This window comes from Stenella coeruleoalba (genome assembly GCF_951394435.1).
Source record: "Stenella coeruleoalba genome assembly, chromosome: 1".
NCBI classification, from domain to species: Eukaryota; Metazoa; Chordata; class Mammalia; order Artiodactyla; family Delphinidae; genus Stenella; species Stenella coeruleoalba.
Genome location: NC_137169.1, coordinates 100,901,365 through 100,916,064, shown reverse-complemented (window position 1 = coordinate 100,916,064; position 14,700 = coordinate 100,901,365). Strand labels below are relative to the sequence as shown.

Here is a 14,700-nt window from a genome sequence, read left to right as displayed (position 1 = left end):
AAGATGTTCCAAAATTTCCATCTTTCTCTTCTCACACAAGCAATAATTCTTCACTTCCCCATCTCTAAGTTCTCTATTCATTCTCCCACTTCTAAACCCAAAGAATACTAATACATTCCAAAATAGCATTTCCATATACCCAAGTTTCTGGATCTAGCTGAGGTAAATTTTTGGTCATGCCAATTCCTAAGCTCTTTTCTAAGTATTCTTTGCCTTGGACAACTCCATTTTCAAAAGTAGTTTAAGATAATTTATATATGCATCTAATCCAAATAGACTGCCTTCAATGGAAAGAAACAAGCAGTCTCTAATGCACTCACTCTAGGGCTCCATGCTGATACAGGCCACCACACCCATGTCCAGGCCTAGCCTCCTCCCTGAATGTTGAGGAAGCCCATTTAATGAATGTCTTCTGAGTTGGACTGTTTATAAGGGGCCTCACTGAACCCCATAGGCTTTCCACAGCTCAAGTCCTTGGAAAACATTTTTCAGATTCTGTGCAAGTCATGTGTGATTAGTGCCAGTTACGTTTGATTAATCAAAAATCTATATTTGATATACAGTTTTCAGAGGGAATGTTTTAATTCTACAGCTTTAAGTGTCCATATTGTCAAGTGATATGAGAACCCAAAACCCCAGATTAATATTTGGAGATCATGATAACATTGACTTCACATGTTAAGGTAAGAATAATGTGGATTCATGACTTTGCATATAAATGTACAACTATTCTGTCCCCATTGGCAGAGCATGGGTTTGGTACTAATCCATCTACACCACCTTAGCATCCCCCCTTGGACACTGTCAGCCTGCAGGCATTTACAACATGCCCAGAAGAATGCAACCAATGACTAGGATATAACAAAGACAACTGGCCCTGCTGACAATTGATTTTCACCCAATGGCAGCAATTTGGATGGAGAGAAATGGAAAAATATAGGATAAGTCATCTTTTATGAGGTCAAGTCTGCAGGACACTAGGTCTGTCTCACTTCACGCAGCTATTGAAACCAAACTCAAATGAAAGAGTACCTAAGGAAGGAAGAGAAAAATAAACCACTCTCTAAGCACATTTACTGGAAAACAGTGTTTAACTATTGAAGGTTTAGGTTAGAATTTAGGATGATTCCTCTCTGTTAGATCCCTTAGCACTCTACCACTATTCCTAAAATCTTTCATAATCATACTAGTTTTTCATGACATCGAAAGCCAAAACAGCATAAGTTGCTGGAAAGTGTCTCAAATTACCTTAAAGACTACAAAGGATTTAGACTTCTACATGTAAAATGATCGTGGCCTCTTTTCTAGGCTCTTGGAGTATAACTTTCATAAGTCAGTAGGCCCACCAGAGTAATTAAATTAAATAGATTAAAATATACTGTTTACTGAGTTTTGGTGAAGTTTTATCTTGTGTATTTGAATGACAGGATAAAGTAGTATATTGCAAATTTCATATATTCCTTACTCTCTCTCTCTACTCCAGCCCCGTTTCAGCCTTTGGAAGTAGGTGTCTCCAGTACGCTGACACCGTTTGTTCCTTCAGCCGTTGATCACATTACTCTGTAGCTTTCCCATATTCATTTTCTATGTCAAGACAAACCTCGTGGCCCTCTGTTAAGACAGCCTGATTAACGCTGTCTTTCATTAGTATTTCATGTTCCTGTTCTCCATTTTACCTGCACTCTGCCCTTTCATGTGGAAACCATCCTTCATATGAGCTGGAAATGCTCTTTCACTCACCTTCTCTTCTAAAGCCCTTAAGCTCGCTAATGCATGAATGGGTATGGGTATGGATGAAATAGTACTCAAACGTACACATGGTGTTGTGAAATATATCGATATTTTATTAGTTTTATTCCAGGTAAACACATTTAACCAAATTGCAAATTACATCACAATTGAAGTTAGATAGAAAATCCCACCACATAGGACTTCTGAGGTTTGGTACAGTAGTTTGTTTTGATGGCTTCATGTATACAATCACTATAGTCAGTATTACACTTGCCACACTTACAGCTTATAGCTACAGGGTAGGAGAAATAAGGAGTAACATGGCGTGGGCATCCTGGGATTTCTACAGTCTTGTACATGAAGTCTCTATATGTACAAACATCCTGGGACAGAGCATATTTGGGAAGAAACAGCTTGCCATTGAAGTCCTGAGGAAAGAATTAAAAAAGGAGCATACTGTGATAGGACTTTAGAAAGTATATAGATAATGGAAACAGATAAAAATCAATTCACTTATATTCCTTTGTCACAAACAGGACTGGAAGAGGATTCCTTAGTTCCATTCCCCGGTACTAACTCAACATATCCACACTAAATCCCATAGAGACAAAAGTGACACCCCCTCTTTTACCTTATATCATGAGAACAAGATAAGTTTTAAATAAATTTTGGAAGTAAAACTGTTATAAAATTATCTGTATCCACTGTGCTGAGTAGGTACTGTAACCTGTGTACTCTACCTCTACAGAGCCAATAACTGTTAGATTTTGGAAATGAGGTTGTGTTTTATCTCATTTTCTCTCTGGATAGAAATGGACTGAGTCTAGGTTTATCTAATTTTCAGCTAAAAGAAGTGAAATGAACTACATACCCGTGTCATACAATATCCAGCACAGATGGTAGTGTTGATGGTTAGGCAGTAAGCACACTCTTTCCTTTCGACATGCATCATATACTCAGTTGGAATACAAAGAGCCATTGCTTGCCCACATGCAAGGCCAAAAAGCATGGACATCAGGAAGATAGCAGTCATGCTAAATCAAAGATAAAATTAAAGAATCTATTACATGTATCCTTTAGGACATTCAGAAGGGACATTCAGAAAGAGCTATAATGTGTGTGTATGTGTGTGTGTGTGTGTAAATATATGTATTTATTGAATGCCTTCTTTGTCCTAGGCCCTATATTAGGTGTTTTTACATAGTTAATACTCTCAGTAACCTTTCTTTATGTATTTAGATGTGGCTATGATCCACATACCCCATAGTGACAGAGCTCACATAGTGAAAGTCCTGTTTGCAGGTGCCACTTAGCTCCACTGGGCAGTGAAATGGCAAGCCTGAAACACTATAACAGAAAAGTGGCAGGGACACGTATGTCAACTAAGTACAAAATAATTCATTCAATGGAAACAATCAAAATACCTGCCTTTATCATTATAAGAAGTGAGTTAACAGGCTTCAGTAAGGGCTTTCCCAGAAATGTGCTTTTCTAAAAACTTTGATTCAATAGCTTAAAAGGCCAACAAACTGGTCATAATAAGAAAAGGCAAAGAAATCAAGGAAGTGCATAATCAAACTTCAGTACCAGCTCAATGCAAACAGTCTTGCATATGATTCTACCCAATGCCTGTCAAGAAAGACAAGGCTAAAGGTCAGCTAAATCTACCACTGGTGTTAAGGGGCTAACCCAGAAATCTAAAAACCCCTCTTCTCAACCCTTAGGATATCCTTTAAGGTTGAAAGAATTAGAGTTGGAAAAATAAAATTATTTTACACAGAAATTGTATGGAATTCATTATCTTAAAAAGATTGTGGAGGCAAAAAATACAGATTGACACAATGAGAGTAATACAATCAAGGATGACAGGTCCACTGTAAGTTAGCCAGGAAAGTAAAATAAGTTTTGGGTGAACGGAAGACAACAGAGGATCCACTGTGCCTCAGGCAGAATACGTATCTCTGTAGAGCCTGTCTGATGAAGAGTGTGTTCACTATCAACTGGACTTTGTAATGAGTTGGATAATGTTATGACTTATAATAATTTAAGTTTTGCTACTGAGAGAGGGTAATCAAGTTTCAGACTTTTGGATGTAAGTTGATCACTTCAAAGATTGTACAGTTAGCTAGGCATATTTGGATTTTTTTCCTTCTCAAGTATCATTGTCAGAAAAGAAAATACATATCTTAATGGAGTAGTATTACCTTTGAACACAAACTTGTTTTATTATTCTATTAAATAAATTATAATTCATTAAATGTTGTTATTCAATCATGAAAAATGTATCAAGATTTTTCTCAATTTTTTCCTCAAATCTATCAATTATATCCCAAGAGCATCTTTAAGCTACATACACTGAAACTTCCATTAACTGAAATCTCATAGACTCTGCCTCAGTTAACAAGAATTTTTGTCTTTAATTAGCTTGTAAGAAAAAAATGAAACCACATTCAACAAGCTACCAGGTATTTATTTTAAATGTCAACTTCCAGAGATTAGTGGGCATTCCTACCAGTCTCCTGTTTGGAGAATGAGAATTGCCGATAAATTAGACAAACATATATTGAGCATTTAAAGTAGGCACTGACAGACACAAAATGGATAAGCTATGGTCTTTGACCTCAAGGGCTGACAGTCTAGCGTAGGAGATAACTATGAACACTAATAATAAAAATACATATTGTTTAACTGATAACACCAAGTGTTGGTGATGATTTTGAGCAACTAGAACTTTCATATGTTGCTGGTGGGATGGTAAAATGGTACATACAAATAGTTTGAAAATCAGTTTGTTTCTTATAAAATTAAACATACGCTTAACTGATCACCCAGCAATTCTACTCCTAGATAGTCACTCAAGATAAATAAGAACAAATGTTAACAAAAAGTAGGTAGTATTTTAAGTGCTCTGAATGACTTGAAATTATCACTCTGACACCCACAATAATCAAAGAGTTTTTTTCCTGTATAGACAAGGAAGTGAACTAACCCATTAAGAAGTGTTTTCTGGTGAATACTTTCAAATAAAATTTGCATATTTAAGCATTCCTTGGAGGTTTTTTGGTATTTCAATCACGGAGCAAAGTTATAAGAATTCCTTGCTCATGGAGTCTGGTTTTCTCAGTGCTTCACAAACGTGAGCTCCCTCTATGGTATAGAGCTGGTTCCATTATTTTAGAGCCACAGACTTAGAGGATCCTCTGCAGGATCTTAAAAATATCGACTGAGGTAGTCCAGGGGTTAAGACTTCACCTTCCAATGCAGTGGGTGCGGGTTCGATCCCTGGTCGGGGAGCTAAGATCCCACATGCCTTGCGGCCAACAGATATAAAACAGAAGAAATATTGTAACAAATTCAATAAAGACTTTAAAAATTGTCCACATCAAAAAAAAAAATAGACTGAGTAAATGATATAAAATATTCACCTGTCATGATCATATGGTTCTTGCCCATCTAGCCAGCCAGCTACTGAATTTTTGCCATAGGAAATAATTAACTTCACATATTTTAACTTTTAGCTCTATGTTCTATATAAAATAGATATGTGCTGACCTAGTGGTGAGAATATTGGTCCTGGAGTTAAGGAACAGAATTCTATTTCAAGATCTCCCATGGATCTATGAGAAATCGACTAAAATATTGAATCTATCTGGGCCTAATTTCCCCATCTGCAAAACAGAAAAAGACAAGTACACCTGATCCTTTTTAAAACTGTAGAAGAAAAAACAGTTTTGGAACTTTTACCCATTGTTGTCATATTCATTATGGACACTTTACATTGTCTGAAGTTCCTCTTATAAATGTAAAACTCCAAATTAACAAAAAGAAAAATTAAAAGTGCTGAATCATCAGCAGCAGTAGCTATATAACTTAGTAAAGAAAGTAAGAATTATTCTTTCTCCTTTATTGCAAATAGTAAAACTTCACCCAAAGAATCTTTCTGGGGCTCAATTTCTTCAGCTGTAAAAGAAAAGGCTTAGAACCACAAGATGATCAGGAAGGAATTTTCAGCACAAATAGACTATGATCCTATGTGATAAATTAGTGTCCGGTCCCTGGTCTAAGAGATAGTGACCTAGAATTATGCTTCCAGGTTTTATTGCAATTGTGTGTAACTGAGAAATTAAGAAATCTGTACCTTCATTTTTCCATATACTCCTTCCTAAAATCATAATAAGTATAAAACAATACATGTGAAGCACTTGGAATGCTACAGAAAACTATGTAACTATATAATACTGAGTATATAAATCAGTGTTAGTTAATACCTCCCTAGATGATCTGCCACAGTTTCTCCTTTATTGTCACCTGGATTCTCATCCTCTGTAACTTAATTGCCTCTTTTAAAATCATTCATAAATGATTTATTGAGCACCTAAACAGAGGTGTGATTTTAGGCCCTAAATAATGAGAGATGCCCTTTTCAGTGCCATGACCACTATATCTACACTTTCAACATTTGTACTTATTCCAAGATATCCTCTTTCCTTTGCCCCTTACCCAGCCTTTTCTCTCATCTTTTTGTTCTCACTACCTTCATTCTTAAGCACATTTCTCTCTAATCTGCTAATTGCCTTCACCAATCTTTTCTCCCCAAATCCCTTACTGTGCTATGAAAAGAATCAATTGTCCACCCTGTGAACTCCAGGAAGTTCACTAAAGCAATACAGTTTTCTAGAGAGCAAAATGTACTATAAGTCGGGTGTGTGCTTTGGAAACTATCCAAGGGGGGTTAGCTATAACTAAAACAATAAAGAGTAAATTACCTCTGCAGGTACCCAAAACTGAAGTTATTCCCAACTTTTCTCAGAAGTACATTATCATCAAAGATAACCATTAGTAATTGACAGGATTTAATACACAGATTATTTAACTGATTAAAACATTTAAATCAAATGTAAATAGTAAGGGAAGGCCATGAATATCAATCAGCCTTCATTAGGAAATTGACCAATTTTTCCTCTTCTTTGAAGTCAGTAGAATATTTTCTTACCCTTACATATGTAGTTCATTCATCTTCACCTATCACTGAACAATTTTGGAGCAATAACTAGAATTTCTAGAGCCTATCAAAGCAAATTGTCACTCAGCATTTGCCATTTTGAAATAAATGCTAAAATGATGAAAATGAAAATAATTTAGAATAACAACATTTCATTTCACAATGCCTTCTCAGTGTAGACACCTACCTTACTTTGCATTGGGGAGCTGATGCTGTAATGACCCAGACTAGAAGCTCTTGGTTCATTTTATACCCTTCAGGATAATTCCTCTCTGATCTTCTTGTTTATATAATCACATTTGAATTACCGCTTCCTTATCTAAAAACCATCTATTGAAAATTCATACTGAACCCCAAATAAAATGTGTTTAGACAAACAATTTCACAACATCTTCCTCTGGAAACTCTGACATTATTGCAGCACGAATTTCCTTTTCTCCTATTTCAAAATAAAATTACCCTTGTAAATATATCCTTTATTAATATTTATTAATAAAGGAGAAAAACACAGAAGGATAAAAAACAAATTCAAAACAAAAAACCCTTAAACAGGGCTTCCCTGGTGGCGCAGTGGTTGAGAGTCCGCCTGCCGATGCAGGGGACACGGGTTCGTGCCCCGGTCCAGGAAGATCCCACATGCCGCGGAGCGGCTGGGCCCGTGAGCCATGGCCGCTGAGCCTGCGCGTCCGGAGCCTGTGCTCTGCAACGGGAGAGGCCACAACAGTGAGAGGCCCGCGTAGCACAAAAAAAAAAAAAAAAAAAAAAAAACCCTTAAACATCATCTAAGTAAGTCTTGGGAATGAAAATTTTTGGGGGGCTTGAGTGCCCCAAATTTTACCTAAATGTTCATTTAGAGATATATATAATTATTGCTCATCTATAAAGCAAAGGTAACTTCTTTATGGTAATCCAGGACAATTGGCATACATCTTGCTGATTAAAACCTCCCCAAAATTAGTTCAAAATATCGTATTTGTTTTTTCTTTGGATTTAAAAAATAATAAGTAAAATTTACATGTGGGAAACAATATCATTTAAGTAAATGGCCAAATATTTTGAGATGTCAAAATGATTGAGTGCAAATCCTGGCTCTGCCATTTACTAGTTATATGACTTTAGCATGCTTGAGCTCTCTTTACTTCAGTTTCTTTACCTATTTAAAGATAATATCAGTTTCTTAAGAACTGCTTTTGCTGCATCCCATAGGTTTTGGGTTGTTGTGCTTTCATTGTCTTTTGTTTCTAGGTATTTTTTAATTTCTTCTTTGATTTCTTCAATGACCTCTTGGTTATTTAGTAGCATATTGTTTAGGCTCCATGTGTTTGTGTTTTTTACATTTTTTTCCCTGTGATTGATTTCTAATCTCATAGCGTTGTGGTCAGAAAACATGCTTGATACGATTTCAATTTTCTTAAATTTTCCGAGGCTTGATTTGTGACCCAAGATGTGATCTATCCTGAAGAACATTCCATGTGCACTTGAGAAGAAAATGCATTCTGCTGCTTTCAGATGGAATGTCCTATAAATATCAGTTAAGTCTATCTGGTCTAATGTGTCATTTAAGGCTTGTGTTTCCTTATTAATTTTCTGTCTGGATGATCTATCCATTGGTATAAGTAGAGGGTTAAAGTCTCCCACTATTACTGTGTTACTGTCAATTTCCCCTTTTATGGCTGTTAGCATTTGCCTTAGGTATTGAGGTGCTCCTATGTTGGGTGTATAAATATTTACTATTGCCATCATCAAAAAATCTGCAAACTATAAATCCTGGAAAGGGTGTGGAGAAAAGGGAACCCTCTTGCACTGTTGGTGGGAATGTTAATTGATACAACCATTATGGAGAACAGTATGGAGGTTCCTTAAAAAACTAAAAATAGAACTACCATATGACCCAGCAATCTCACTACTAGGCATATGCCCAGAGAAAACCATAATTCAGAAAGACACATGCACCCCAATGTTCATTGCAGCACTATTTACAATAGCCAGGACATGGAAGCAACCTAAATATCCATCAACAGAGGAATGGATAAAGAAGATGTGGTACACATATACAATGGAATATTACTCAGCAAGAAAAAGGAACAAAATTGGGTCATTTGTAGAGACATGGATGGACCTAGAGAGTGTCATACAGAGTGAAATAAGCCAAAAAGAGAAAAACAAATATCATATATTAATGCATATATGTGGAATCTAAAACAATGGTATTGATGATCTTATTTGCAAAGCAGAAATAGAGACACAGATGTAGAGAACAAACATATGGATACCAAGGGGGAAGGGGGTGTGGGATGAATTGGGAGATGGGGATTGACATATATACATTATTGATACTATGTATAAAATAGATAACTAATAAGAACCTACTGTGTAGCACAGGGAACTCTACTTGATGCTCTGCGGTGACCTAAATGGGAAGGAAATCCAAAAAAAGTGGATATATGTATACGTATAGCTGATTTACTTTGCTGTACAGTAGAAACTAACACAACATTGTAAAGCAACTATACTCCAATAAAAAAAACTAGCTCACAAATTTTTTTAATTTTTTAGAATTTAAAAAGTGATAATATTAGTGTTTATGTAAAGCACTTAACACAGTGTCTGGCATATAATAAGTGCTCAATAAATGGGAGGAAATCTATAATAACTCAACTTTTTTATTTAAAAAAATATTTAGTTACAGAACCTAGTACATAGTAGGCAATTATTACATTTGTTGAGTGCATAAATGGCTGAGGGAGTGCATGAATAAATAATTACTGAATTTTTGGTACCAACATACACTTTTCTCCATTCCATAGTTGTAACTCAATTTTACCCCTTTTAACCCATTTGTGTCACTGTAACAAAGGCAATATGCCAAAAGTTCAATGAGAATATCCCATTGCCCTCAGCAAAAAGTCTAAACTCCTTAGTATTATTTACCAAGTCCCTCACAATGTATTTTATCTCTCTAGTTTTATCTTTCACCATCTCCCACCTTCCCCCTACCTTCCCTACCTTTTCTCCACTTCCTATGTTTTTCAGCCACACTGCATGAGTTCCTCAGATTAGTCACATCCTTTCTTGCCTCCAAGTCTTTTCATATGTCATTCCTTCTATCTGAAACATTTGCCTGATCCTTCATTCCATGCTTCATCTTATCCAACTCCTGCTCATTCTTTTTTTTTAATGGGTTGTTCCTTTTTAATTTAAGATTCATTACTTATTTATTTATTTTATTTATTTTTGGCTGCATCGGGTCTTGGTTGCAGCATGCGGGATCTTCGTTGAGGCATGCGGGATTTTTCGCTACGGCGCGTCGGCTTTTTGTTGCAGCGTGCAGGCTTCTCTCTAGTTGTAGTGTGCAGGCTCCAGGGCACGTGAGCTCTGTAGTTGTGGCGCGTGGGTTCCAGAGAGCATGGGCTCTGTAGTTTGTGGCACAGCAGGCTCTCTAGTTGAGATGCGCAAGCTCAGTAGTTGTGGCGCACGGGCTTAGTTGCCCCGTGGCATGTGGGATCTTAGCTCCCTGCAGGGATCAAAGCTGCATCCCCTGCATTGTAAGGCAGATTCTTTACCACTGGACCACCAGGGAAGTCCCTCCTGCTCATTCTTTGCAAAGCCTTCTCTGTTTCCCCAAGGTCTTTCTCATGGTTAGTGGTTTTAAGAGAATTAGAGGAAATACATAGAATATCTGGCACATGGTAGATGCTCAATAAATCATAGATATTATAGATTATTGAAAATCCCATTAGTATTCACTTATCCTAGTCTATATTATTAATAAAAGTTATTGAAAAAAAAAGAGGCCTGGTATAGCTGAGTCTCCTTGGAGGGGAGATGGGAAGGTCAAGAAAGAATCTAGGATATATACCAGAAAAAGTCATTTTGGAGCCCTCAAATCTTGCGAATGTGAGCTACTGTGTAGTAAGGGAAGAACTATGAAAACAGGGAAAGGAACTTCCCTGGTGGCCCAGTGGTTAAAACTCCATGCTCCCAATGCAGGGGACCCGGGAATGATCCCTGGTCAGGGAACTAGATACCACATGCCACAACTAAAGATCCGCATGCCAGAACAAAGATTCCGCAGGCAGCAACGAAGATCTTGTGTGCTGCAACTAAGACCTAGCGTAGCCAAATAAATAATTTTTTTTTTAAAGAAAAGAAAACAGGGAAAGTGGAAACGAGGGTGTCAAACTTAACCTGCTTCATGTGATGCTATGTTAAGACAAGAGTATGGTAACTCTGGGAACATTAGATGTTTGTTTCTAATGGAAGTAGTATCTCTGTGGTATGAAGTAGATTCAGGAATTCAGTTTCTAGCAGATTTATACACACGTCTCTGGGAAATATACATACACATAATAGGTAACTGATAAACACTTGGCCTATTACTAGAAGAACTATGATAAATATCACACATTTGGGTAATAGTTTTCTTTTCAAAAAAACTCTCACATATGTGATCTCATGCTGTTAAAAGAATCCAGGCAGATTGAACTTGCACTTCTGGCCTAGATTTACTCTCCCACATAAAATAACTATAAATAGGACAAAATATATGAAACAAGGTACTACACACACATTGAATATTAGACAGCAAAGGAAAGTGACCCCAGAGAAATGGGATGCAAAACAAGCAAACTATAGCTTACTTCCTGGAGAAAGTTTCTGGCCTACTGGTGTAGGGACGGGTACCAAGGAAGAGGCCAGATGTGTCCCCAAAATGAGGAGATGGACCTGGGAGTTCTTGGAGCTCAAGGCACCTAGAGTACAAAAGAAGAGTACTGGAGAGGAGAGAACTGTGCAGAGAGAAAATTCTAGAGATGTGTAGAGGATCTCTTTGAGTATTCAGCTAAAAACTGATAAACTCATGCCTGATGAGGCTGAGAAAATAAATTTCTGAAATGTTTAAAAGGACAGTCCTGGGACTCACACAGATATAGGAATAGCACATGTTCCAACCAGCAACAGTGAAAACTCTCCTGATTCATGGGAAATTGAGTCATATACTTACAAAGATTTTGCCTCATTTGTGGGGAAAAATTAGCCCCAGACTAAATGCTATTCTGACCCTGCCTAGCAAAACTTAAAAGCAAGATCCCAAAGGATCAACTGTTTACCAATAACAGAACTGAGTCAAATAAGAAAGCTGAATAATATTTATAGAAACACAAAAATATCTGTGGAGAACAAAGTAGTAGTTACCAGTTGGGAGAGGGAAGGGGGGAGGGGCAAGATAGGAGAAGGAGATTAAGAGGTACAAACTACTACAATAAAATAAATAAGTTACCAGGATATATTGTACAGCACAGGGAATATAGTCAATATTTAAGAACTTTAAATGGAGTACAATCCATTAAAATATTGAATCACTATGTTGTATACCTGAAACTAATATAATATTGTAAATCAACTATACTTCAATTCAAAAAAAGAATACAACAATATCTGGTACCCAAAAAGGTATAATCTACAATATGTGGCATTCAATGAACAAATTACTAGACATGCGAAGAAGCAAGAAAATACAACTCATGATGAAGAAAAAATTAATCAATTGAAACTGACCCAGAAATAATATATATAATAGAATTAGTAGACAAAAGAGATCAGAACATGACATTACCAAATGAATACAATAATTTTCCAGTAACTGATGCCAAAGAAATGGAAATTTGTGAGTTACCTGAGAAAGAATTCAAAATGATTATTTTAAAGAAGCTCAGCAAGATTCAAGGGAACGTAGACAGACAACTCAATGAACTCAGGAACACAATATATGAAAAAATAAGAACTTTAACAATGAGATAGAAATCATAAAAAATAAAGAACCAAACAGAAATCCTGGGGCTGAAGACTATGTAATCATATTGAACTCTCAGATATGAGTTAAAAGACAGGTCTGTTGAAAATAACCATAGCTACAATATTTTGTTAATGAATACATGATATAAAAAGATGTAAATTGGGGCATCAACAACATAAAGTTGGGGGCAAATAAATGTGTAGAACATTTATGCAAATTAAGTTGTTATCAGCTTAAAAATAGACATAAATATGAGATGTTTATATAAGCCTCACAGTAATCACAAAGGAAAACCTATAATTGATACACAAATGAGAAATAGAAAAGAATCAAAGCATACAACTACAAAAAGTCAGCAATTCACAAAGATGGCAAGAGAGGAAGAAAGAAAAAAAGAACTACAAAACAGTCAGAAAACAATTAACAAAATGATAATAGTAAATTCTTAAATATCAATAATTACTCTAAATGTAAATGGTTTAAATTCTCCAAAAGACACATAGAGTGGCTGAATGGATTAAAAGAAAAGTCTCAATAATATGCCTATAAGAGACTCACTTAAGCTTTAAGGATACTCATAGGCCAAAACTGAAGGATGGAATAAGATATCCCGTGCAAATGGAAACCAAAAGAGAGCAGGGACAGCTATACTTATACCATATAAAATAGACTTTAAATCAAAAGCTGTAACAAGAGACAAAGAAGGCCATTAAATAATGATAAAGGGGTCAATTCATCAAGAGGCTATAACAATTATAAATATATATGTATTCAATATTGGAGCACTTAAATATATTAAAAAATGATTAACAGATGTGAAGGCAGAAATAAACAGCAATGCAATAACAATAGGGGACTTAAATACCCCACTTCCAATAATGGATAGATTACCCAGACAGAAAATCAACACAAAAATAGTAGACTTGAAATATGCTTTAGGCCACACAGACCTAACAGACATATATGCAACATTAATTCCAATGGCAGCAGAATGTACATTCTTCTTAGGCACACATGGAACATTCTCTAGGATAGATCATATGTTAGGTCACAAAACAAGTCTTAACAATTTAAGAAGACTGAAATTATATCTAGCAACTTTTCTGACAACAATAGTATGAAAATACAAATCAATAATAGGAAAACTGGAAAATTTACAAATATGTGGAAATTAAAACAATATACTCCTGAACTACCAATGAGTCAAAGAAGAAATGAGAAAATGTCTTGAAACAAATGAAAATAGAAACACAATCTACTAAAACTTATGGGGTGTAGTAAAACCAGTTCTAAGAGGAAAGTTTAGAGTTACAAATGACTACATTAAGAAAAAAGAAAGGTATCATAGACAACCTACAATTATGCCTCAAGGAATTATAAAAAGAAGAATAAACTAAGCCCAAAGTTAGCAGAAGGAAGAAAATAATAAAGATTAGAGCAGAAATAAATGAAATTGAGACTAGACAGACTATAGAAACCAATGAAACTGGGTTGGGTATTTTTGAAAACATAAACAAAATGACGAACTTTTAATTAGACTCACAAAGAAAAAAAGGGAGATAACTCAAATAAAACTATAAAGGAAAAAAGGGACATTACAACTGACAACAGAAATACAAAGTACCATAAGAGACTATAAATAATTACATAGCAACAAATTAGATAACCTAGAAGAAATGGATAAATTCCTAGAAACTTACAAGCTACCAAGATTGAATCATGTAGTAATAGAAAATCTGAACAGATCAATAATGAGTAAGGAGATTGAATCATTAATCAAAAATCTCCCAAAAGTAAAAGCCTAGGACCAGATGGCTTTGCTGGTGAATTCCATTTTAAAAAGAATGAATACCAATCCTTTTCAAACTCTTCTCAAATAATTGAAGAGGAAAGAAAACTTCAAAATTCATTTTATGAGGTCAGCATTACACTGCTATTAAGCCATAAAAGGACACTAAAGACAAGAAAACTAGCTATTGTAAATAATGCTACATGGAAGCAACGTAAATGTCCATCAATGGAGGAATGGATAAGGAAGATGTGGTACATATATACAGTGGAATATTAGCCATAAAAAGGAACAAAATTGGGTCATTTGTAGAGCCGTGGATGGACGTAGAGAGTGTCATACAGAGTGAAATAAGTCAAAAAGAGAAAAACAAATATCATATAT

The 14,700-nt window shown here is 35.7% G+C and overlaps 1 protein-coding gene across 1 annotated transcript; it reads right to left on the bottom strand.

The window, feature by feature from the left end:
* Positions 1-1,798: 1,798 nt before the first annotated feature.
* On the bottom strand, positions 1,799-2,765 carry TSHB (thyroid stimulating hormone subunit beta). Its single transcript, XM_079923918.1, has 2 exons — positions 2,603-2,765; positions 1,799-2,159 (listed from the first exon to the last, which is right to left on the bottom strand). Exons 1-2 carry the CDS (start codon positions 2,762-2,764, stop codon positions 1,905-1,907), a joined length of 417 nt encoding a protein of 138 aa, XP_079780044.1. The 5' UTR covers position 2,765; the 3' UTR covers positions 1,799-1,904.
* Positions 2,766-14,700: the final 11,935 nt, after the last annotated feature.

Excerpts from the sequence above, each read along its gene's own strand:
- TSHB (XM_079923918.1), bottom strand. The coding sequence starts at position 2,764 with ATGACTGCTATCTTCCTGATGTCCATGCTTTTTGGCCTTGCATGTGGG. Across the intron at positions 2,160-2,602 it reads CTGGATATTGTATGACACGG|GACTTCAATGGCAAGCTGTT; the intron begins GTATGTAGTTCA and ends TTCTTTCCTCAG.